We start from the raw sequence: 25818 nt of genomic DNA, 5'->3' as shown, positions 1-25818 counted from the left end.
TTGAAAACGCTCAAGTGATCTTACTCTAAAAACGAGAACATGTATATATGTAGATGTGCAATATACATGCATAAAGTTGGTCTTTGTTTTTGTTCTGTTTTATTTTTGTTTTTTGTTTTGTTTTTAGTAGTGGGTATTGATATCTGAGCCTGGCACCTGCTAGGCAAGTTCTTTATCATTGAGATACAACTGTAGTTCGTGTTTAAAGAATACATCCTGCCCCCCATCTCCAGTGCAACTAATTAGAAGCATCCTATATAACTCTCACTTATTGGAAACTTATTTTTCATTAAGGAAAGCTGGGGCTTTGGGGTGACTTAGGTGCGCCTCGGGGTGTCCCAGATAGCCAGACAACCTACACGGATTCCCCTGGGCCACCAGGGGCCAGTGCTGGGCAGTCTCGCCATGCCACGATCTTTCCGGCAGGGGGCACTGTCGGGCCGCAGTGGCCGCACGGGCCGCGTTCTGATTGGCTGGAATGGTGGCCTGAGTCCACAGCCGCGCGACCCGGCCACTAAGTGGCGAAGCTCGCCCGTCGGAGCCCCAGTCCGAGGGCCTCCGAGGCAGCAGTAAGGCGGGCGCGGCGCGGCGGGGTTGGAGGGGACAAGATCAGGGCAGGAGGCGAACGGTTAAACGAAAGAGCCCCGCACACCCAGCAAGATGCTGTCCTGGCGGCTACAGACCGGCTCCGAAAAGGCCGAACTTCAGGAGCTCAATGCCCGGCTTTATGACTATGTGTGCCGGGTGCGGGAACTGGAGCGCGAGAACCTGCTGCTGGAAGAGGAGCTGCGCAGCCGGCTGAGCTGGGAGGACCGCTGGGCCGAGGACCAGGCGCGCTTCGCCGAGGAGGCGCGCAGCCTGCGACAGCAGCTGGACGAACTAAGCTGGTCCACAGCGCTGGCCGAGGGCGAGCGCGACGCGCTGTGGAGGGAGCTGCGTGAGCTGCAAAGGGAGGGCGCGGAAGCCAACACTGTCCGCAGCCGCCTAGACGCCGAGCTGGGAGCGCAGCGGCAGGAGCTGGAGGAGGCGCTGGGCGCGCGCGCCGCCCTGGAAGCGCTGCTGGGCCGGCTGGAGGCTGAGCGCCGCGATCTGGACGCGGCCCACGAGCGCCAAGTGCGGGACCTACGCGCCCGCGCCGCCAGCCTCACCATGCACTTCCGAGCCCGCGCCACCGGCCCCGCCGCGCCCTCGCCGCGCCTGCGGGACGTGCACGACAGCTACGCACTGCTGGTGGCCGAGTCGTGGCGGGAGAGCGTGCAACTGTACGAGGACGAGGTGCGCGAGCTGGAGCAGGCGCTGCGCCGGGGCCAGGAGAGCCGGCGCCAGGCAGAGGATGAGGCGCGGCTGTGCGCGCAGGAGGCGGACGCGCTGCGGAACCAGGCGCTGGAGTTGGAGCAGCTGCGCGCGCGGCTGGAGGATGAGCTGCTGCGGATGCGCGAGGAATACGGGATGCAGGCCGAGGAGCGGCAGGTCCGTGGGCAGGGACCGCGCCCTTTCCCTATAGCCTGTTCACGCTTCCCTGCGCACCCAGTGGGCAAGCCGCGGGGTTCCCGGGACCCACAGCTAGTTCAACCCCACCCAGAGAAGCGTACACTGCCAGCAACTTTGCTATTTATGAGACCACAGGGTTCTGGCGTGTAGCTAGTCTAAGAGTAAGGGCCTGGTGCAATGATCCTTCACTCAGAGGGCTGATGCCATGTGACAGATCCTGGTAGGTAGCCTAGTGTCAATCATCTTGTTTTAGAGCAACAACCCTTAGATCCAGACTTGTCTAGGCACATTCTGATCAGCGATCCTGTTAGCTCTGTTTTTGTTTCTTTTTCTTTCTCTTTCTTTTCTAGGCTTAGTAGATCTGGTAAGCCTGAAATCCACAACTCAGCCCAGACTTCTGAACCAGAGTAGGGCAGCGTTTGGAGACTAATCGCTGCTTAGGCACTGACGAGTCTTACTTGGAGGCCGTCCATGCTTAAACAGCGCCGCACCCCCTCCCCCCAGTACCTTTTTTATTTTGCCAGAATTATTTCCCAGTTGGAGGCAGCTGCTTGTAGCTCTCTGGGCAGCCATTATATTTTTTCTAGGCTTGTTTGTTCTCTTGAGAGGACTAAGTAACTGTCATACAGAAAAAAGGGTGAGAGCTCACAGTATGAGCTGAAGGCAGATCTCCCGGGTTGTGTAAAAACTAGGATAAAGCAGGTCCCTGTGGTGAGATGTTATTACAACTCCTAACGGTTCCTATTGCAGAGCAGCTGAGCTCTAACCCTCTGCTACACCTGTGGCTGTATACTCAGTTGTTTGGCTCCTGCTCTGCCCAGCCCCAGCCAGAATTGGAAGTACTCCCAAATCATACCATTAGTGGTTCTCGGGAAGTCGGTTTGAAATAACATGAGCACAACCTCAGAAGGGTTTTAAGAGTTTTGCAGCTGGGAGCTGAAGAGTGGAGGTGCTGTTATGTTGTTGCCTTAAAAGATACAAGTGAACCTGACATGTGTGGAATGGACAGCTGGGGTGATGTGACAGATATCAGCAGATCTCTTGGTTTCCTCTGGGTCCCCAGCGCTAGGCTGGCGAGTGAGTGGAGGAGCATGGAATGTGATAAGGAATCAAACTGATGGGAATCCCTTCTTTGAGGTTGTAGACTTTGGGGGGAGGCTCCCTCTCCTACTCACTTGGCATATTTTAGGGCCTTAAAGCTCTGGTTTCAAGGTTCTTTTTGGCAGCAGAATCTCCTCCAATCCCCCACCCCCGACTAAAAATCTTCACAGAGACAGATAAAGGCAGAGTTCCCCGGATGGAGGAGAGATTGGGACTTGGAAATGTAATAGAATCACTGCTCAGCCCTTCCACGGGGACTCCAGACCACTAGTGAGGTCACACAGAGGTCACACCTGACTTGGAATAGGACCCCATTCTCAACTCCCCACCCTGGGGTCTCTCTGTTTTGCACTTGGCGCCTCCTACCCACCCACCCTTTCCAGGAAATGAGAGCCAGGACAGGGCTGATGAGGACCCGGATTTTGTCTTCTTCAATTCCAATTTGCTTAGGTTTTGTTTTTGCTATATGTTACCCAGTGGCAATCTTAAACTATATTAAGACTCTGTCCAGTTAGTTTAAAGCAACTGCGTTTCAGATCCCATTCTGAAATACTGATTGCCGTGTTCAGAATTATGTTAAAGAGAAAATATTGCTTCAACCCCAAGTCTCTACTTTTTTTTTTTTTTTTTTTTTTTTTTTTGGTGTTTTTTTTTTCCCCCAAATTCCTTAGAGGCTCACTCAGGAGAGACTGAAAATATAAAAACTGGCTGAGCTGACTTCCAGTAAAAATGTTGCATTACTCACAGCCTTGGGAAGTAGCAGGCCTATTCTGTGTGCACTCTCAGTCTGCACTCCAGTCTCAGCAGCCCTGTTTTACAGATGGTAAAGCTGATGGTGGGCACCCAGTCAGTAAGTAGCCAAGCAGAGTTCCATCCAGGCTTCCCTGAGCCACGTGCCCTCTCTTCTGTCTGCTTTAGTTAAGAGAAACCTTTAACCCTGCACAGGTGAAACAATAACTGCTCTTTCAGAGGGCCAGCCCGGAGGTGGCCTGCTATCACAGAGCCTGTGGCAAATGTGGAAGATCTGTAAAGGGCCTCAGAAAGGCCTTGAAGATACTGTCATTTGCTTTAGCTTTACCCTAGAGACACTGATGATTTTTCTATGATGGGGGCTCTTAGCTACCAGCTCTGACTGTTTGTGAACGACTCCAAAAATATGAATGATAAGAAAGCAGACAGGAGCGGGGCATAGCGCCGCATGCCTGTAATCCCAGCACTCTAGGAGGCAGAGGCAGGCAAATTGCTGTGAGTTCGAGACCAGCCTAGTGTACAAACCGAGTCCAGAACAGCCAAGGCTACACAGAAAAACCGTGACTCAAAAAACAGAACAAAACAAAAACAAAAAGAACGCAGGCAGGATTATCCATGTAGTTAAGGCTCAGCCTTTTTGTAAGCAGCCTTCCTGTTTCAGACTGAATTCTGACTCCCACTCTCTCTTAGACTGCAACAGTTCCTTAAGACTAAGCTCATCAACCCTTGTGTGGTCCTGTTTCTTCGTCTGTGGAAACGAAAAGCAGCTTACAAGTTGCTATCGGTTGAATGAATTTAAGTACCTTCTCTAATTAATGGTTGCTGAGCGCTCAGGGTGCCAGTCGCATCCTTTGTGGCTGGAGATAAAGCAGTGAAAAATAATAAGGTGAAAGAGGGTGAGCCGCACGATGGCAGATGTCTCGAGGTGGCACCAGTGCATACCACTCAGGGAGAAGCCAGGAAGCCAGCACAGCTGCGACAGTGAACAAAGCACTGAGTGGCTGCCCAGGTATCTCTTTTTAAATCTGAGTCCCACTGGAAGCCACCTGGCAATATATTAACGGATCATTCTTTGCCGTGTTGAGCATAATCTGTTGGACCAGGGTAGAAACAGGGAGACCTCATTAAGACACAGTTGCAGCGATTGAGGCGGCAGGGGGGCTTGGACTGGGCGCAGAATGGTGGGTTGAGGAAGGGCCCTACTTTCAAGTTGAAGCAGAAGTTTGCTGACAGGTTGGATAGAGTGAGAGGAAAAGGGGGAGGGGGCACCAAAGCTGATCCCAGGACTGTGTGTGAGTAACCAGAAGAGGGTGTTCCTTGCCGAAGGAGATCTGTGCAGAGGAACATGTAAAGATCAGAAGACTGCCTTCAGTTTACACACAACCAGTTTGAGATGTGTCCGAAATGCCCTCCTGCCACTTACTGTGAGATAGGCCTGGAGTTTACAGTGTTGCCTGGTACAGCTACGAACCTATACATAGCACCCAATGCATGCTGCTGCTACTGTCCCTCCTCTTCCTCCTCCTCCTCCTCCTCCTCCTCTTCCTTCTTGTTTTGAGATAAGGTCTCTAGTCTATGTAGTCCTGGCAGTCCTCAGACTCACGATGTAGACCAGCCTGGCCTTGAACTCACAAAGATCCTTCTGCCTCTGCCTTCCAAGTGCTGGAATTAAAGGCGTGAGCCACCACATCTACTTAATTCGTGCGTCTTATTAATACATTGAGTTTTGGGTGTGAATAAGCTATCCTAGTATTTAAGTCCCCTTGAGCTCCAACTTAAGAGCCTCGTTGACTGGGACATCAGCAAGCTCCGGCTGTGCTTGCTCAGGGAAGGCTCAAGCTCATCCAAGAGAGAACAAGCAACATGCTGTCCCTGAGGTTGAGCTTAGCACCGCTGCTGTTGCTGCTGCTGCTGCTGGAAAGTTCTCTGCATAGCAGCTAAAAGACCCATCCCTCCCCTGAGTTCGTGTGGCCTTGCATGAAACTGCTTCTGTGTGGGTTGGAAGTACCGCCCTGCGTGGGAGGCTCCAACACTCCCGGCCTAGCCCACGGCATGAGAAGTTTTGGCAGAGCAGAGCTGGAGTCTGAAGCTTCCTCCCATTGGCAGGATTGGTTGTGATTTCATTTCTGCCTCCAAAAGTCAACGGCTTTTCCTTTCACCATTTGGGGAAAGTTGACTCACATGGAAATTTGCTGGGAACTATGCTTATTTCAATGCCTGCGCATTTTATTTTCCTGTTCCTATTCTGTGGGGTGGGGTACAGAGAACTAGCCTTTGTTTGTAGGGGAGGGAGAGCATCTTCCTGAACAGGACTGTGCCATGGCTCCATACGTTTGAGCCGTGGGTGGAGGACTGAGTTCAGCTGATAGTTTTCTCTAAGCAGTTTAGCAATGGTTAAGCTTCTTTTCAAAGGATAATTGATGAATACTGAAGTTTTAACGTTTAGGTCGGATTTTTTTTTTTTTTTTCTATTAGAAAAGGTATCAAGCCAGGCACAGTAGCACACATCTGTAATGATGCCAGGTTATCTTGGGCTGCAGGGAGACCCTCTCTTTAAAAGGTTCAATACACACGTGCGTGTACATACACACACTTTAAAGTAAAATATTTAAGAAAAAATTTAAAAATTGGCACTCTTTATAAACAGAAAACTTAACAATCATTGGCTTTAAAATGAAAGGTTTATAAAAAGCAGATTCATCTCTATGATAATCACTTTCTGAAAATGATTAATCCAGCTGGACGTGGTGAACACCTTTAATGGCAGCACTCAGGAGGCAGAGGCAGGAGGATCGCTGTGAGTTTGAGGCCTGCCTGGTTTGCATTTCGAGTTCTAGGATAGCCCAGAGCTACACAGAAAGACCCTCTCTCAAGTAAAATAAAACAACTGTAAAATGTACATTAGTTAAAAGGTAGTATTGGGTTGAAATGGACATTTGGAGCAGTAATACTGTCTTGGTCATTTAACCTTAAATTCAGCTTCCTGGTGTGTCCTGCGTGACTGGTCTTTGGTGGTGTCTGGGTAGAAACCTGACTGCAGGGATGGCAGTGTCCCCCAGCTCGGGAGAGGACAGCTCCAATGGAGGAAACTAGGCATCTGGGAGGAGGCTTATTAACTACATATACAAGTCTACATTTGCTCATATATGCCCAAAAATGTCTTTCTCCCAAGATTATTGTAAAATAGCATATCTAGATAAAATAAAGATATGTCTGTCCACTTACTTACTTGCTGTTCGTGGGACAACGATGACTCTGGGAGACATTTTAGTTCTCACAAGGGTGGCTTCCGTTTTAAATATTAGAAAAGGTTTCTAGTCATGGCTCATGTTTGAATAACATCTTAGCTGCCTGACTGGATGTGTTTGGATCTCCTGTGTGGCCTGATATCCGAAGCAAAAGTGATTTGAATAAACCAAGCCTTCATTTTGTGAGGAAGTCCAAAGAGAAAAGCACCTAACCTATAGAAACCCTCCACGAGCAATAAAGGAAGAACACAACATCTGTAAGAGATTTGCTATATGAAACAATGCTTACACGCGCCATATCTCTTTTTCTGTTGTACGCTGTTGGTATCTTCCTTTCGGTCTATGAAGCTCCGGGATGTGCATCTAAAGGTTCTTTGTTCTCTACAGAAAGTGATTGACTGCCTGGAGGGTGAGAAGGAAGCCCTCACCTTGGCCATGGTGGACCGGCTGCGGGAGTACCAGGAGCTTGTGCAGGTGAAGACTGGCCTCAGCTTGGAGGTGGCCACCTACAGGTGAGAATCTGTGCCTACTCTGCTTCCATGAAGCCAGTGACATCAGGTCCCCGTGGCCTTTGAGGAGTCCCAATGGCTTTGTGACAAGGAGAACAGCCCTTGGCATGGCTAAGTGCGGAACACAGAGTCAAACAGGAGAGAGGAGGAGGGAGAAGATGGGCTTTCTCGAGGTCCCCGGATGACTGCAGTTGCTGAGACATGCGTGCTTCTTGTGTATCTAGATCCTGGACATAGTTTAAGACCTTGGCCCATATCTACTCTGATCTCTGGAGTTAGATACTTTGCTTACAGAAGAGCAAGCGAAGCTCAGGGCAGTAAGATATAGAGAGTGGAGGGTCAAAGTTTGGATGCTAGGCGTCTCGATCCATCCACACCGTTCCTTCAAAATCTCAGGGAACTGACCTTCTGGGACTCTTGGGTTTTGTCTTGTAAAACAGCATCTGTGCTCTGAGAGCAGGGTGGAACTCCAGGGCAGTTTTTCTTTTTTTCAAGATGCCAACTTTAATACAACTAGCCCAGATGTGAAGGTCATGGTATGCTTAGAGAGTGTGTGCCGTGTAGGACATAGAAGGCAGTTAGTTAGTCCTTAGCACATTGCCTCTTCTTCCTGGTTGGACCCCTCCCCGCCTCTTGGGTGGACACCGGTGATTGATTGAGATGGTAGCTTTCCTTCTGTCAGCTTTCATATACAGTGAGGACTGCTACAGAGGGAGCTAGACCTCATCAACCTAAGGTGGAAGGACTGTAGAGACAGGGTTCTCACTACTGAGGATGGTGACAGTAACCTTTGTTCTCAGTGGATGCCCTGCATCCCCTTTACAGGTGCGAGAGAGATGTTTGCAGCTCAGAGATGTTGCTGGTAGGAGCTGGACCAGCCAGATCTGGCTGTAGACCTGTGCTTTCCTCATCAAATCATGCAAAAGGGGCATTAAGCCCACCTCATCCACAGAGTGGTGGTGATCACAGATCAATTACAGGTGTGTTGGGGCTTTGGACACTGCCCTGGCCAGTGAAGGGGGCACCGTTGTCAGTGAACTATTGCAATGGTGTCACCCTTAGCAGAGGACAGCATGAAACCTGCAGTGGATAAGAAGAGGAGTTTGACTAGGGACAGAACAGGTAAGAGGCAGGCCCAGCTCATCACGTCCTGCAGGCTACCTCTGCCACATCTGATTTTTGCTATCAGATTACCAAAGTAAGTTGGGTTGCTTTATTCTCATTGACAGACAGTAGTATTGTCTTGGTGTATGCTTGAAATTTACTCCGCAGCCTTGGGCTGGCCTTGTGTATTTTCCCAATGGAGGACTAGCTTTTGCTTGGCTCTAATCTCCATTAATGGAGAAGTAGGCTGCTGGGTGGCTCGGGCCCTAGAAGGTTGCTGAGAGGTGGTGCTCACCTTTAATCCCAGCACTTGGGAGGCAGAGATAGGTGGATCACTATGAGTTTGAGGCCAGCCTGGTCTATAAAGAGAGTTCCAAGACAGCCAGGGCTTAGAGAGAGAGAGACAGAGAGAGAGAGAGAGAGAGAGAGAGAGAGAGAGAGAGACAGACAGACAGACAGACAGACAGACAGAGACACAGAGAGAGACAGAGGCAGAGACACAGAGACACAGAGAGAGAGAGACAGAGATACAGAGAGACAGAGAGAGGGGGGCCTTCCCAGTAGCATGACTGCCCTTGGAGGAGCCTCAGGTGTCCTGGACCATGCCTTGCTTCCCTCTATGCAGAGGGTACCTGGACCCAGGGCTCAAAGAGGGAGGGGGCAGGGCCCCTTCCTGTTGTTCCTCCCCTAGGCTTTCCTATGGCATTCTTGGATATTTTATGGAATTAACAACTGCAAAATTAAGCTGGCTGGGCATTCACTTAGATGCCACATGAGAGTTCTGAGTTTCTCTGGTAAGGGAAATGGGCGGGCTTTACTGGGGAGAAAGAGCGCTAATGCGGAATGTTTTTCGGGTGTCAGTGATAGGCTACCCTTCTGGTCTGCAGTTTAAATCAAAGAAGGAATGTGTTGCTCATACAACTGAGAAAGCCCTGGGTTCTAGGTGTGGCTAGTGCAGACGGCTGGACGAGGTCTGCCCCTGTGGGTTCTTTGCATTTAGTGACAGCTCTAGGCTTAGGACACTCCAGCCTCCTGCTTCTGAGCCAGCTCTCTGGCTTTGTGAGTAGCCTTTGCCAGGGGAATGGTGTGCTTCAGAGTGGGGTGGGGCTAGCTCCTGGTGAGGTATGTAGACTGGGGCTGGCCCTTTAGGGAGGGAACCCAAACTAGGCACTGTTGTCTGGCACGTGCCGGGCAGCCCCAGAATCTGACTCCTGTGTGCATCTTAGCTTATCACTTCACGTTGGGGGTGGGGCGAACAGACTTTCGCATTTCCTTTTCATGTTAGTTTATATACGGAAACTTTGGTTTCATGTGCTGCTGCTTCTCTGGGGTTTTGAGCCCCCTTTTTTCCTCACTTGCTGTGCCTCTGGTTCTCAGTCACCAAAATCAAGAGGGCAGGCAGCTATCCCAAGCATCCAGAGCCTGGCTTTTTGGCTGCAGTGCTTACAATACTCCCGGTTTCACTTTTCCAAGCACATTGATTATGAGCCATTTCTGCTTCAGTCAGCAGCCCGACCATCTGCAGAGATACAGTTGATTGCTTCTGCCTGCTGCTGCCATGCTTCTAACTCCATTACAGATAAAGCTGGCCACATCTTAGGCACTTAAAAGCCTCAGCCCTTCCAGGGAGTGAGTGATGGGTTTCACTGGACCCCTTTCTGCTGTCCAAGTTTGCCCAGGGGAAATCAGAAGTCTAGGCTGCCTTGCCTTGCCCAGCAGTGACTGGCTGGCATCGGGGGTCAGCATGGCTGCACTTCCTACCTCCTGTACTTAGGTTTAGCCTAGTAGATACCCTTAGACACAGAAGATACAAAGACTGTTAATACAACTCATTTCTTTATGTAAGGCAAAAGCCTGGGTTGTTGTTTTGTTTTGTTTCCTTTTTATTTGTCAGCAAGGAGTGTATTGAAGCAAGTTCATAGCATCCTTTATTCAGTTCTTTCAAGGTAAGGTAGGTATAAGTGCAGGTGTGGCAATTCCTATGCATGTTAGCACCCTTGCCAGCTGGTGACGTAGGCCCTCCATTGTGCCCTGTGCTCTTTTGAAAGTGATCTGCTAATTTTGAAAGTCGACACTTCTTCTGGCCTCCTTTCTGAAGGCAATGGGGCAAAAACATTTGGCCCCATGGGACAGAAGGGTGACAGCAGCTGACACTGAAGCAAGAATTATCCCTTTCTGGGCCTCATGGGGTTCACCTAGTCTTTCCCTGTGATAGCCATGGCTCCCAACTGCTCACTAATTAATTGTCTTGTCCCGTGGTTCCTCTGACTGAACAGATCACAGGGAAGAAGGGGCCTGTGCCTCTGTAAAGCCTCAGTCGCATTTTGCTGCAGTTTATCTGCTGACTGAGGCCCCCTGAAAGCTTCCTAACCCAGATATTTTGCCTTTCCTGGAACCTTTATTGTGCAGGAGAAATGTAAGTAATCATAAAACGGGGCTGTGTGTTTACAAATCCCCAATGCAGGCTCATTAATAAATAATATATATCAGCCAGGTGTGGTGGCACACACCTGTAATCCCAGCACTCTGGAGGCAGAGGCAGCAGCATCACGTGAGTTTGAGGTCAGCCTGGTCTACAAAGTGAGTCCAGGACAGCCAAGGCTACACAGAGAAGCCCTGTGTCAAAAAACAAAAACAAAAACAAAAAAAACCCAAAAAACCTCTTTTAAAAGTAAATGTAGGATAGGATGAAAAACCAGATGAAAAGTTCAAGGCTTTCTCATCTCGATAGCCTGCATCCCCTTCCTCTGTGTTCCCACAGGGCCTCTCCACCAAGAGGCAGTGATCAAATTGTGGCACCAGAGTTCATATCAAAGACAGACACCACACACACACACTCCCCCCCCCCCCCACCCGACCCCCATCCCCGCTTCTACTTCCGGGCTGACTGTAACACCCTGGGACTGGGAGTGCTTGCCTCCCTGCTCTGTCCTCACCAGATTTTCCCAGCAGCCAAGTGGTGAGAGGAAAGATGGTTAGCTGCAGAACAGGAAATCCTCCAGAGCTCCTGGAAAGGAAGGCATCGCCCTTGGGCCCTAACTCCAGAGGTTCAGTTAAACCTGAAAATTGTAAGGAGAGAGACCAAATCCAGTCATCCAATTGAAGCAAGCTTTATTAAACACTGGCCAGGAAGATGGACAGTGGCCAGGTCTGGACCCGTCCCTAGGATTCCCAGAAAATGGCACTGATTTTAGGTTAGTCAGGTGCTCATAAAGACAGAACCCACAAGACTATGGTACTTCCCACCACTGTCCAGTCCGGGCAAACATAAATCCTGGCGTACTCCCTGCCTATGTCTGACCAAGCACATACTGCATTGTCTATTGCAGTAAAAACACGTGACTGGATATCTTACATGAACAACAGCCCCCAGCATTCCAGAAAGCTATCTGTCTGTCCTTGGGCAACTGAGGCCTACAGCCTAACATTAGCCCTTCAAATTCCCATTGGATTGGTACAGGGTGAGGCCAGGTGTGTGGTTTTGGCCTCTCTCCAGGTGATTATCAAGTGCCACCAACACGGAGAGCCTTTGGCCCAGGACCTCTTGGGGGTATGCACCCAGCAGCTGCTATAGCTGGAAACATCACAAGCTCAGTGGAAATGGGGAATCTCAAGCCCAAATCCGACCTGCTAGATCCAAGTGGCCTTCTAATAAGCTCTGAGGTGATTGGTATGTGCACTGCTGCTAGGAAGCTGATGCCATCACTGTCAAGGCTGAAGCCTGTCTCATCAGCAGCCAGGAGGAGAGACCAAGGGTAGAATGTTGTATGTAAACAGCCCAGAGGGGGAGCGGCTTGTTTTTGCAGACTCCAGTGGGTCCTGCTCCTAAGTTTGAACAGATGTGGTCATCTCCATGGGGTCACAGGGTGGATCTGTGTGAGGTCATAAAGTGGCAGAGATGCAATTTGGATGGAATGTGACGCTAGGCACATCCTAGCTGAGCAATACAGCACATATCCTGAATCCTTGCTTACAGATTTATGTCTAAATACAGGGTCTCATTCTTCCCAACAGTGTCTTATGAAAAATTTCAAACAAAAGCATTATGAGGATTTTCCTCCTGGCTTCAACCTCCCGGAATAATGACTCATGAGACCCAAAAAATTTTTACAAATACCTAGGCCACATAGCTAGGCTGTTCTCTGACCAGCTCATAACTTACGCATTCTCTTCTGAGTTCTGCTCCTGGCTACCTGTGCTCAGGTATCATGCATCTGCCCTCCTCACATCTTGCCAGGCAAATCTTTTTTTTTTGGTTTTTTTTTTTTTTTTTTTTTGGTTTTTTCAAGACAGGGTTTCTCTGTGTAGCCTTGGCCATCCTGAACTCACTTTGTAGACCAGGCTGGCCTCGAACTCACAGCGATCCACCTGCCTCTGCCTCCCGAGTACTGGGATTAAAGGCATGTGCCACCACGCCCGCCCGGCTCTTTTTTCTTTTTTTTTTCTTTTTGCAAATCTTTTTGTGCCTGGCTCTATCCCAGAATCCTTTCTGTCTGCCAGATATCCCACCTCCTTTTCCCTGCCTAACCTATAGGCCATCATATTTTTTTTTTATTGACAGGTATTGCATCCGTACAATGTACAAGCTATTCTCTCAACACAAAACTTACAATTGGAAGTGCTTTTATATACGTTGTAGGTAAATTTATTAAATTTGTTCCCTCTCTTGATTGGCTGCCTGTCTGCCAATCATTACCCATTTCCTTTTTTTTTATGCATCCTAAAGGAACTTGCTTGGGCCTCTAATTGACAATGCATGACAGGTCGTGAGAGCTGCTTTCTGTTTACCACTTGCTACCCGCTGGGTGCTTGGTCACAGTAACTCCAAGTTCATACCAAGGAGGTACACTTTGCATGTGATGAAACTCAAGTTCAGGGGGCCGATTACTTAAAAGATCACACTGTTGATAAGTTGAGAGCCTGAGGTTTGAACTTCAGGACTGTCCCTCTGTGGAGCTGGGTCCTGGAATGCTATGAGCGGTATATGGTTGTAGAGAGAGATTCCAGCTGGAGGAACCTAGGGCATGTGCAGAGGAGCTTCTGGAGGTGCAGTTCTTGGTCCTTGGCTCTTGTGGAAAGGGAAGTCAGGAAGCTGCTGTAAGGGATGGTAAGGGCGTTCCAGACAGGAAGAATGTCTGGCACCAGGGCAGAGGCAGGTGGCGTTTGTGGCTATGGCAGTCATTCGAGGGCCTGACCTGGAAGGCTGCAGTTCATGCATGACCAGAGCCAGTACTTTACCTGTGGGGCTGTGCCTTGTGAGAGAGGGCCTGTGCCCTCGGGGTGCCCCAAAGACACTTGGCATGCAGTGTGCCGTGCTCACGGTTGCCTCCATGTTAACAAATACAAGCTGTAGCTGTAGATAAGGTGGCATGACCCCAGGGAACCTCCTTCCCAGTAAGAAAAAAGATGTCCTGCAAGGTTCTGGAGCTCATAGTTGGCTGGAAGCTTCTGGCAGTGACTGGATCCTGGGGGCTCAGCTGCATCGGTGGATTAATCCATTGGACTCACAGTGGGTATGTGAGTACTAGGAGGTGGGCTTTGAAGGAAGAAGGAGGTCACTGTGGTCTCTGGTCACCTCTCCGCTCTTTCTCTTGCTCTGCCCTGCCATAGCACTTCAGCCTCCAGGCAGTTGCACGGACATTTGTGAAACTGAGCCATAGAGAAACCCTTCCTCCTGTAAACTATTTCTCTCACAGCGAACACAACCTAAGAAACCAGAAAAGCAACCAGACAGTCTCAGAAGCCCTGTCTCCCCAGCTGTGGTTACGTAATATGGATATCGACTGGGCCAGTCTTTAGGGCAAGAATCCTTTTTATTTTGCTTTGGTTTTTTGACACAGGGTCTCTCTGTATAGCCTTGGCTGTACTGGACTCGCTTTGTAGACCAGGCTGGCCTTGAACTCACAGCGATCCGCCTGCCTCTGCCTCCCGAGTGCTGGGATTAAAGGCTAGCGCCACCATGCCCGGCAAAAATCCTTTTTAAAAGGGAAAGTTCAGGCTGCCAAAGGTATCTTGATGGGTAAAGGTGTTTGCTACCAAGCCTGAGTTTGATTCTCTGGAGCCCATATAGTAAAAGGAGAGAACCAACTCCCACAGGTTGTCTGATCACAGACATCATGTGGCACATGTGTGTGCACATACATGTCCAATAAATAAATATAATAAACCATTTAGGAAAGTTAGAAACATCTGAGCTGGGGAGATGGCTCAGTGGGTAAGAGAGCACATGCTGTGCAAACACGAGGATGTGGGTTCTTATCCCCCGAAGCAACCATAAAAAAAAAAAAAAAAATCTCTATGTGACTGTGAGCTGTAACCTCAGTGTTGTGCTGAGCAGAGGCAGGGGTGAGGGTCATTGGAACTTGCTAGCTGCCACCTTAGTTCTAGGTTCAGTGAGAGACCCTGACTCAAGGGAACAACACAGAGTCTGGCTTCTGTGCAGGCACACGTGCGTACAGCCTCCTCTACCCCAGGCCCCTAAACAAACAAAACTCCAGTGAGACTGCACAAAGCTCCCTGCTTCTGCTTTCTCATCACAGTGGATAAGGTTGCAGGTTTGTTTTTTTAAATCAAAGGATGATAGGGTGTGGTCTCTAGCCTGCTAGAAGGAATGCAAATGACTCCTAGTTTATACTCTCATGGTACATTGTATTTCTGGTTGTCTCATTATTTTCCAGGCCACCTGTACCTTTTCACATGTCTTCAAAGAATATGTTTCTTAGACCTTTCACAAGGTTTCAGTGAAGTACATTTTATTTATTTTTAAAGTTAAATCCTAGCTCAGAGGGTGAAATTTAGAAATCTGTGTTTCGCACTGAGACTTGGTTACTAGGTAGATTACTTTTTAAGTTAAATCCCACATTAGGGGTTTAAAATTTAGAAGTCTGTGGTTCACACGGAGGTAGAATATTTGCAATTTGAACTACAAACTCTAGTAGTTTACAAATAAATAATTGAGAGGAGGTGGGTGTGGTAGTGCATGCCTGCAATCCTTGTACCTGAGAGACCGAAGCAAGTTCAAAGCCACCCTGAGCTACACTGTGAGACCCTATCTGAAACACAAACAAAAAGGAGCGAGAGAATCCAGCAATATATCTGGGTGCTGGCCTGATTAAGAAAAATACCAATCCTTTCCCCCTTGACTGACTTTATTAGCTGAAAACCACTCTTCTTCAAGGCTGTAGAGGAGGAAGAGGAGGAGGAGGTGATGATGATGATGATGATGAGGATGGTGAGGATGAGGAGGATGAGGAGGCTGAGGAGGAACGAGGAGGAGGCGGAGGAGGAGGAGGGTATATTCATCAAGTGCTTACATAGTGGCAGCCATTCTTCTACAGACTTTAGTACTTACTTAACTGTCTTCTCATTTCCGAAATGGGGAAAGTTAAGTCCCGCCTGTAAGAGCATCCTGCTGAGGCTTCTGGATTTGCGACAAGGCCACCTGCCTCTAGCACTTGCTCCATTGCCTTATTGTCAGTGGTTCTGTTCTGCTTTATCCTCATTCTTCGCTTGTCTGCCAATTACATCATTTTCTCTTTAGTCTCTGGTATTGGTGTAAAGTTGGCTTTTGGGATATGGTTTAGAACTGATCATGAAAAGAGTGACCTCAAATGGCTGGCACTGTCCCTTCCTTGTTACTTTCACATCACAGACACTTAACAATGTAACCAGGTGGAGCAGTGTTCTTCCTGTGCATGGAACTCAGTTTGTCTCCCCTTTCTCTCCTCTCTCTTTTTCTCTTGCCCCCCCACCCCGCCCCATCCCTGGTGAATGACTGGGTATGGATCCCTGTCTAGGGTCTAGGGTGACCCACGTTGCCCTCCTCCCCCTGTGGAGCTCACTGTGCACAGTGAACAGGCTGAAGGGCAGCTTTGAACATCTGTGGCCCTGCCTTCTGAAACTCCCCCAGTTCCACACCTGTTTGGAGGCACAATGTGGACCACCCACAGACCATTGGGCCACTGCAGGCTCCTCACAGGCGTCACTCCTGGAAGTGACCCCTTCCGTCCCTCTCCCTAATCGTGTCCTCAGTTGTGGGAGATGCTGTGTGCTCACGGTGCTGAGCATTGTTAGCAGATACACCCTGAAATTCCATTCGGATTATCCATCTTACATAGGCACCCACAACTCGGGCTGGTTGGGATGCTGGGTGGTCCATTGGGGCCTGGAGTGGGGCCAGAGGCCACATTACAGCTCACATCCACGTCAGGGAGTTGTGTGAAGTTCCTAACGAAGCCAGGGACTGGTTTCCCTCTTGCTTGCATAATTTTCCCATGTAGAAAGGCCGCCAGCCTGAGGAGCTGTATAAACCACTCTCTAATAGCCAGTGACTCAGGGGGTTGGCATTCTCACAGGCTCCGTGGCCTGGAGGCAGCTTTCCTACCCTGCTCTCAAAATAACCAGGTTTGGTGCGAGCCTTGAAGAGCACTCCACACATTTCTTAAAGCTGTATAAGCCTGTCCCTTCAGCTGCTCTTCGAAGGGATTGTAGGAGATCTCCCTAGCAGTTTAGTCTCTCTGACTTTGCCATGTTAATCCCGGGAACTGTGGTGACAGGGCAGGGTTCAGAGCTGTCACTGAAGTCTCTGTGCTTCAGTAGCATGTACTGAGAACCCAGAGGCCAGCAGCCGTCTATCTCAAGACCAGGTGCTGGGTGCCCAGGCCGTGCAAGATAACATGTACCCCTGCCTTCTAGGATTTAGCCAGTGACTGGGGGCCCAGTGAAGGCGAGCACAAATGGCAAGGACTGGGAAGAAATTGCCAAGAGGTTGAATTTGCTTTTACGAATGATGTATAGAAGGTCTAGTGACAGAATTTGTGTGTTCTGGCATTTTTTTTTTTTTTTTTTTTTTTTTTCATGTAATGTCATTACCTCTGCCTGTCTCACAGAGAAGCCTAGTGTTCTGGGAGTTTAAGCCACCTGGGTTCCAGTTTTTGTCTTTCGGTATATTCTGTGGGCCGTTGACGAAGACACTGTCATCACACTGGTCAAATTCCCTCAGTGAGGGAGCTGAGCAAGGCCCCAGTGTTCTGGGCAATCAGAGCCCATGAGTAAGTGGATACTATATGGGAGGAGAAACTGTGTGCCCTGTGCTGGCCTGACTGCAGTAAAGCCAGATAAGGCTTTGCCTTTCCCCTAGAGGGGAGACAGAACCATTCTCCTTTGAGAGGTGAGGGAGGGCATAGTTTTCCTCAGTCACTGGTCCCCTGGGCCCATCAGCAATGTTTTCTGCCGACCTGAACTCCCAAAGGCTCCTGCTTCTGCCTGAGCCTGGCTGACTGGGTCTAAGTCCGACCTGTGGCATGTGATGCTTGTAGGGTCTAAACTTGGCCTCATTGCCAGGCCTTGCTCTGGCTCTCAGATGTAGAGCACCACTCTGCTGAAAACAAAACAAAACAAAACCAAAAACAAAACAAAAACCATGGAGTCTGACTTTGCCCTGGAACATTCCTTTTATTATACAGACCTCAGAGGTTGGTTTTTCTTTTCTTTTTTCTTTTTTTTTTTTTTTTTTTTTTTTTTTTTATGATGGAAGCTGTTTGTGTTCCTGGAAGCTAAACTGCTTGGTCATGAGGGTGTGGGATTAATGGATTGGTGTCCGGTTTCCTGGCCTTCATCCTGAGTGGAAGGGCTTTAGCTCTGGCCTTGGTCATCTTGGATCTCCATGCATGTGTTTTTCAGTGGCTGCTTCTGTGCTCAGCCCACCAGTGTATGCCTGGGGTGAATCCCCTGTGCCTCCTCTGTTTTCTTCCAGTGCACAGAGGGTTCTAGAGCATTGCTGCTGCAGGGGTTGCCACATTTAACTCAGGGACATGAACCCTGCTGTAGTTTTCCCAAACTCAGTGCCCAGCTGGGACCTGAGCTCCCTGCTCTGTTTCCCTGCTGGCCCTGGGTCCTAACGCCAGCCTTTCTAAGGGGACTGCCTTTGCCATGTGCAGTGTATCTCTGGGAGTCAGGGTTAGTGACTCCACACATTGCTCCAGCAACCTCGCAACTGTCACATCTGTAGGTCTTTGAAAGTGACCAGCTGAGTGGCACCCCACTGATAGCCCTCACTCCCAGCATGTTGCTCTATTTGGGCCCAGACCCTCCTCAGTGCCTCTCTGAAGTGGCAGATGCAATTGACAACTTAATGGAGACTATAATTTTAGAAATTTGGAGCTAAACCTAGCAGAGTAGTTTCCACTGTGTGTTATTAAAGGAGGCAAAAAGGACGCCACTCTAGGTGAAGTAGGGGGCCCATAGGGGTGCTCATCCTCATGCTTGTCTTCCTCTCTGAGATGTCCACATAGGTTTGCAGGTATAGCTCTGTGGCAAAGTACCTGCCTAGCATGTATGTGGCCCTAGGTTTGACCATCAGCATATAAGTGTATGTGTGTGTATGCATATATATATTTCCCCCTCCCTTCTTTCATTCTATTATAAACTATTTTTTAAAATGACTTTGACAGGGCCTTGTTGGAGGGAGAAAGCAATCCGGAGATACTGATCTGGACTGAGAACATTGAAAACATGCCACAAGGTAAATATGAGAGATTGTATTTGTTAACACTGTAATGTTCAAATGCGTTCTATCTGAGCTGCCCACTCCCCAGATGGAGAGGGTTTAGCCATGCTTCCCCCACCTCACTGTTCTTTTAATTACCACTTAGATTTTAGTTGAATGAGATGTGATTTGAATTACAATGTGAATCAGGGTGACCAGATTAACCTGCTCCTAGAGATGATATTTTGAGACACTTCCTAGCCTAGCCTAGGAGCAGAGAAGCAGCGGCTAATGCAGGGCCTTCTGAAGAGTGGGAGGGCATGCACTGTTAATTATGCCCTTAAAAGAGACATATTTTCTTTTTCCGGACCAAACAGTTATGGCTGTAACTAACATACAAAATTATTACTTTGGACAACAGGCAGTCATCACTCTGGAAACTGCAACCTTACCAGGTCAATGACACTAGCATGCCACCTTAGGTTGGAATGGCAAGTCAGGAAGGGGAAATCCTATGTCCTTAGTTTGGGCCCACAGCTTCAGATCAGGGCTCTCCTCCTCCTCCTCCTCCTCCTCCTCCTCCTCTTCCTCCTCCCCTTCCTTTTTCTCCCCTTCCCCCTCCTCCTTCCCCCCTTCTCCTTCTCTTCCTCCTCCCCTCCTCCCTCTCTTCCCTTTCTTCCCCTTCCTCCTCCTCCCCCTCTCTCCTCCTCCCTTTCTTCCCCTTCTTCCTTCTCTCCATCCTTCTCCTTCCCTTCCTCCCCCTCCTCCTTCTCCTCCCCCTCCTCTTCCTTTTCTTCCTCTTCTTCCTCCTCCCCCTCCTCTTCCTCCCCTTCCCCCTCCTCCCTCTCCTCCCTTTCCCCTTCTTCTTCTGACACAAAAGAACTTAATATGCTCATGTGGAAGACCTTAAAAATCTATAAGACAACTTTCAAATTAAATATTTAAGCCTGCTGAATCTTAAAAGAGATTCTGGCTCAGCAGTGTCAGGTTAAAAGACATATGGCATGCTCAGCATAAGGTCTGCCTGGGTGTCTGGGATATCTCTAGGGTGTCTATTCGTACCCAAGTCTGCAGATGCTCAAGTTCCTTGTCTAAAATGCTATAGGATCTGCACATCCTCCTACAGACTTCAAATCCTCTCTAGATTACTTGCAATATGTAGTACAATGTCCGTGCCATGCAAACTGCTGTCACACTGTATTACTTAGGAGGAAATGACAAGAAGAGTCTGCATGTGTTCAGTACAGATACAGTAGCTGAAATAGTCTTGATCTTTAGTTGACTGAGTGTGTGAACATAGAGCCCGTAGGTTGGATACCTTTGGAATTCATCACCTACAAGGCCCACCGTGTACCTTCCTCGGTGTGGTTGTTTATGTTGTCATTGCTCCTGCTGGCCACTTCTCAGATTGGGCAGGTCCCTGGGCTCAGCTGCAGAACTTCAGTTCTAATTGTTGTCCTTAGATATGTTGTCCTTAGGTAACACCTAGCAAGTTTGTGCCTTCATTTTGATAGTAAGTCTGAAAAAAAAAAAAAAAGAATTAGAGAGATCCATGCAAGTGGCCATTGACTGGCCTGACTAACGTCAGTTGGCATCTGACATCTGGAAAAGAAGAGTTGTTCACCTACCTACCAGATTTCAAGGCTCACTAAAGAAGAAGAGAGAGAGATAAAGGGTCCAGGACCAAACTCCTAGGAGAAGCAGCATCCTAAGGGTGGGGCTTGCTCATATTTTGCTAGGCATGAATTTAGAGTCAGAAAGAAGGCAGGTTGTTATCTCTGTTAGCTTGATTTGCTCACCCATTGTTCTCCAAGCTTCTTGAACAATATACGTACTTTACAGTTATAAACTGAACCCATTTTTAATGCTTAGGTCCTATGCTAAAAAAAGATTCTGTGGAATGAAGGTGACTAGTTGTGAGTCAGTCTTTATGCTTCTAAGTAGTTCTGTTTCCTGCGCAGTATAGATGCCCATTAACTATTTATGGAATAAACCTGCAGATGGTTTCCTAGTAAACCAATCAATGCATATTAGTGCTCTTAGTTGCCTTTTATAATATTCTCTGAAATAATGTTGTCTGCTTCCTATGACATGAGAGCCCCCCACAAAAAAAAACTAGCCTGTGAGCTGCCATGTTCCTTATTGACCTTGGGGGTTCATCTTCCAGGGTTTCTCAATTAGGATTAGTATATTAACCTGAAAAAGAAATCTTTGTTGAAAAGAAAAGAAAAGAAAAGCGTATCTTGGGGACCTTCTCCTTGAGGCCCCTAGCCTCCATTGCCATGAGGGAGGGATAGAGAGGTATCCAGCCAGATGGGGTGTGGTGGACACGAAGAGCCAAGAGCCGCTCTCTGAGTGGGTGACCCTCCAGCCTACCCTCTGAACATGATCCTGAGTAAGGCCTGAAGCCCCAAGACTGCTTCTTGACTCCTGGAGGATGCCACTAGGGCCGGGGAAGGGAGCTCTGACAACTTGCTAGTTTGTGAAACTGTAAATTGTCAAGCATAAGCATCAAGCATAAGCATACAAGGCAGCAGCTTAGAAAACCTTAAAGTCTTCAATACCTGCAGCTCAACATGGGGGCTGATAAAGCAGGCATCCATGAGGTAGACTGGTGTGTTGCTTGTCATCCAGTAATTGTATGCTTTGTAATTATGGAGCTCTTATTTGCTGAAATAAGTTAACTTATCTGAATGTGGCTGAAGTGAAAGATTCCGAAATATTGTAATATTGTGAAAATTTCACCAGAACACCCGGTGTCTCGGACCTCTCTGCACGTTTGGCCCACTTTACCATCAGACCTTTGACAGTCCCCTTACAGGATTATTCTGAGAACGGGGACTGGAGAGCAGTTCCAGGCTGAGATATTGCTGGGGCCGTACTTTATTGTGACAGCAGTTCTAAAATAACCAAGAGATAATGTGGAGAATAGCAGTATTCTCTTGAAATGGTCCTTCCTGTAATAATAGTATATTTTATAATAACCTGGGATTTGACCTACAGCAGTGCTTTTATAATGGAAAAAAAATGATGCCTGTCATCTAAATGAACTGTTTGTTCGATTTCTACAGAGTCCAGGAACACATCCTATCACTATACCAACTCGGTATTACAGAGGAAAAATGAGAAAAACCTCTTCCCAAAGCAAAGAACACCTTGGGTGGCTGTAAATCACAGCTCGGCTTTGCAGTCTAACCGGCCAGGGCACCTTGAATCACAGTCAAGCACAGCTGTCGGGAGTGCTGCCAGGAGGGGGTTCCTGACCTCTGGGTATTCTTCCAGGGCTACAGCCCTGGAGAAGACTGTCAGCAGCCAAGCCAGACCTGTTGCACCAGCCCACGGCCTGCTACGAAACAGTAATGCTCAAGTGAGAACATTCCCTGACAGATCCAAAGTTGAAGCTACCAAGGACACCCCGACACGGCTGACCACAGAGTCCGTTATTGCCAGAGAGTCGTACAAAGATCACCGAGGTGACGTGGCAGGCACCCAGTCAAACGAGAAGGTTGTCATTTTGGGAAAGAAATCAGAAGTGAAAGCCATTAGGGAGCAAGAAAGGGACAGATTCGGGGTCATCAAATTAAAGCCAGAGGAGAAAATGTTTGATTCTAAAGAGAAGGCGTCAGAGGAAAGAAACTTGAGATGGGAGGAACTGACCAAGTTAGATAGAGAGACAAGGAAGAGAGAAAGCCAGCAGATGAGGGACGAGGCCAGAGACAAGGAACCGATGAAGGAGAGAGGTGTGAAGGAAAGGGAAGTACCCATTAATCTAGAAGTGTCCCGGGGCAGCAGACCAGAGGTGTCCACAGTCCGCTTGCAGTCACCTGGAAGGAAGGATGCTGGCAACAGTAGGGGAGGAGAGGCAGAGACAAAAGGGACAAAGCTCCGCTTGGACACGCAGGGCGCTGCACGCTCTCTGCAGAGTGATTCTGTGACAGAGACCATAGCAGAAAACATTGCCACCACCATCCTTAGGCAGTTTACTCAGTCTCCAGGTGCTGAGGAGAGTGCCAGTTCTTTCCCGGACACAAAGGTTACTTACGTGGACAGGAGAGAACTTCCTGGTGAGAAGAAAACCAAGACGGAAATCGTCGTGGAGTCGAAGCTGACGGAAGACGTTGATGTTTCTGAGGAAGCTGGCCTGGACTACCTGTTAAGCAAGGATGTCAGGGAAGTGGGACTGAAGGGGAAGTCAGCTGAGACGATGATAGGAGAGCTGGTCAACCTGGGTCTGAAAGGAAGGGAGGGGAGAGCCAAAGTCGTAAACGTGGAGATTGTGGAAGAGCCCGTGAGCTACGTAGGCGGCGGGAAGACCGAGTTTACTACCCCCTTCCGAGTGGAAGAGGTCGATGATGATGTCTCTCCCAGCCCCGAGGGGTTTGTTGAGGAAGAGGATGGCGAAGGAGAGGCCCGTACGGCGTTCTCAGCGCATCGGCGTCAAAGGGCCAGCCAGCCGCGGGGGCACATCCCTCGCGTGGAAGAAGTGATGGATGCTGGTGACTCAGAGGGGGAGCAGAATTACTTTGTGTCTACCCCAGATGAGTACCCCAGCGGGCATGACAGAGAAGATGACAGCTCAGTGTATGGGCAAATCCACATTGAGGAGGAGTCTACCATACGGTACTCATGGCAGGATGAAATTGCGCAGGGGACTTGGAGAAGGAGAACGAGAGATGACACCCAGGAGGAGAAGCATGTGCAACTCCTGGAGGTGCCAGCACCTTCCCTGGGCGGTGCCCTTGGCTCTGCTCTCTTGAAGGAAGAAGCCAGCGGTGAAGTGCACGCCGAACCCACAGTCATCGAGAAAGAAATCAAGATCCCGCATGACTTCCATTCCTCCATCAAGGGCGTCTTCTCCAGTGAGCCCCGGCAACAGCTGGCAGAGGTCATCGGCCAGCTGGAGGAAACCTTGCCTGAGCGCATGAAGGAAGAGCTGTCTGCTCTGACCAGACAGGGTCAAGGAGAGCCAGGGAGTGTCTCTGTGGATGTCAAGAAAGTCCAGAGCTCTCCTACTGGCTCCGTGACCTTGATGGCTGAGGTCAACCTCTCACAGACTGTAGATGCTGACCAGTTAGACCTGGAGGAGCTGAGCAGAGATGACGCTGGAGAAATAGAGAGGGCGGTGGAGTCGGTGGTCAGAGAGAGCTTGACCAAGCGCTCCAGCCCAATGTCCAGAAGCCCAGGCAGGGAAGATGGACAGGAGGTGCCTGCGGGGGGCATTCTCTTCAAGCGCTGGGCCACCAGGGAACTGTATAGCCCATCTGGTGAGATGGATGATGCTGGCCAAGGCTCTCACAGCTCAGATCAGCGTGTGACCCAGGGCCCAGTGTCAGCCACTGTGGAAGTCACCAGCCCAACAGGCTTTATACAGTCTCATGTGCTGGAAGATGTAAGCCAGTCTGTAAGGCATGTTAAACTAGGCCCTACTGAAGTGTGGAGGACTGAGCAGGTGTCCTACGGAGGACCCACCGCACAGGTGGTGGAGGTAAGTGGGGACTTTAGTGAGGCGGTTAGCTCTGAGGGAGCCAGCCGCTGCTCCGCGAGGCACATTACACTGGGTCCCCATCAAAGCCAAGTGTCCACAGAAGTCATCTTCCGAGGCTCTGTGCCGACCTGGCAGAAAACAGGAGACACAGAAGAGCCTGGCCCAGCAGCACCATCTGTGGGGGCTGACATATTAGGGAGCCATAGAATGCCTGGCTCTGAGCAGTTTCATAGTGAAACAGAAATTCATTTTCAGAGTCCTATTTCTGGGGCAGCTCGGGTTGGCAGTGACTTTGCAGCTGAAGAGTCAGTGGGTACCCAGACCTTTGTTAGGCATCTCCAGTTAGGCCCTAAAGAAGGGTTCAGAGAAGAAATCCAGTTTATAGCTCCCATCCCAGACAGAGTGAGGTCAAGAGTGCAGGAGGCATCTGGGCACACCGAAGTGCCTGTAGGGAGGAGCACATCCATCCAGCACATTGACGTTATGTCTCAGGGGCACCAAACCTCCAAGCAAATGGATCCACAGACATTGGAATTTAGGGGCTCAGAAGACATGGTCCTGGTGGAAGGCTCAGCAGGTATGACCCAGGCCACTTACAGTGTCACCTCAGGTAGAGAAATCTTCAGGACCGAAGAGAATACATTCCAGAGGATCATTTCTGGGTCTCCTCCAGACAGTGTGGGGGACACAGGAGCAGAGGCGACAGCAGGCATCAGCAGATCCTTTAGGCACATTCAGATAGGTCCTGTAGAGAAGGGACCCTCTGATCACATTATCCCCCATGGACCCATGTCTAAAACATTTGTACTCGAGAGTTCCGTGGGCTCCCCTGAGCTACGTGGGTTAGCTGATGGCAGTAGCGCGAGTCGCGTTGCACTGGGGCCCAAAGAAACTTCATTTACCTTTCAGATGGATGTGAGTAATGCAAGGGGCGATCCGCAGCTGGACCCGAGACACAGGGTCGGAAGTGGAAGCTCACAGTATGTCTGACCATGGTGGCTGGAGAACTGCTCACAGCAGGAGTGAGCAGGGAGCCAGCACGAGCTCTCAGGCCTCCGCTGGGGATGGACACCAGACCCGTGGAGAGAAAGGCACTGACCAGGTTGGATTTGACAAGACGGTGCCGCTGCAGAGAAGGGCAGACCAAAAGTCGGCTTCAGATGAGAAGAAGGTGGCCCTTCTCTACCTAGACAATGAGGAAGAGGAGGAAGAGGAGGGTGATGGGTGGTTTTGAAAAGCAGGACTGTCTTGTCTTATACTTCAGGAACATATCAGTGTGCAAAACCTTGAGCATACCAACATACAAAGCCTTCACTAAGTGTACAGAGGGAGAGGAAAGCTGGTCATCAATACCTTTATTTAGAGACACCCCGAGGCAGAATCAGCTCGTTCTATAAAGGCTTGAGATTATACATTTGAGTCGGGACTTTCACAGACACTTTTCATCTTTTTTTAGTCTTAAAAAGTTCCTTTCTCTGAACTTTTCTCTCCATGCATGGAGACAGTTTATAAGAGGTTTTTTTTGTTTTGTTTTGTTTTGTTTTTGCACTGGGTCACGGCCATGGCTTACATCTGTTCTACTATTTATCTATAGGCAAGACACCTTAATACTAACCAGGTTTAAATAATATACTTAAGGATAGG

At 49.1% G+C, this 25818-nt stretch overlaps 1 protein-coding gene across 1 annotated transcript; it reads left to right on the top strand.

Moving 5' to 3' along the window:
- The first annotated feature begins 583 nt into the window (after nucleotides 1-583).
- On the top strand, nucleotides 584-25705 carry Synm (synemin). The gene is given in 6 exon segments (XM_051148715.1): nucleotides 584-1470; nucleotides 6978-7102; nucleotides 18655-18725; nucleotides 21761-24174; nucleotides 25084-25104; nucleotides 25106-25705. Coding segments are annotated over 6 exon segments (3744 nt in total). The 5' UTR covers nucleotides 584-660; the 3' UTR covers nucleotides 25409-25705.
- The last annotated feature ends 113 nt before the right edge of the window (nucleotides 25706-25818 follow it).

Source organism: Acomys russatus, chromosome 7 (genome assembly GCF_903995435.1).
Source record: "Acomys russatus chromosome 7, mAcoRus1.1, whole genome shotgun sequence".
Lineage (NCBI taxonomy): Eukaryota > Metazoa > Chordata > Mammalia > Rodentia > Muridae > Acomys > Acomys russatus.
The sequence above is the reverse complement of the archived record's forward strand: the minus strand, read 5'-3'. Positions and strand labels throughout refer to the sequence as shown.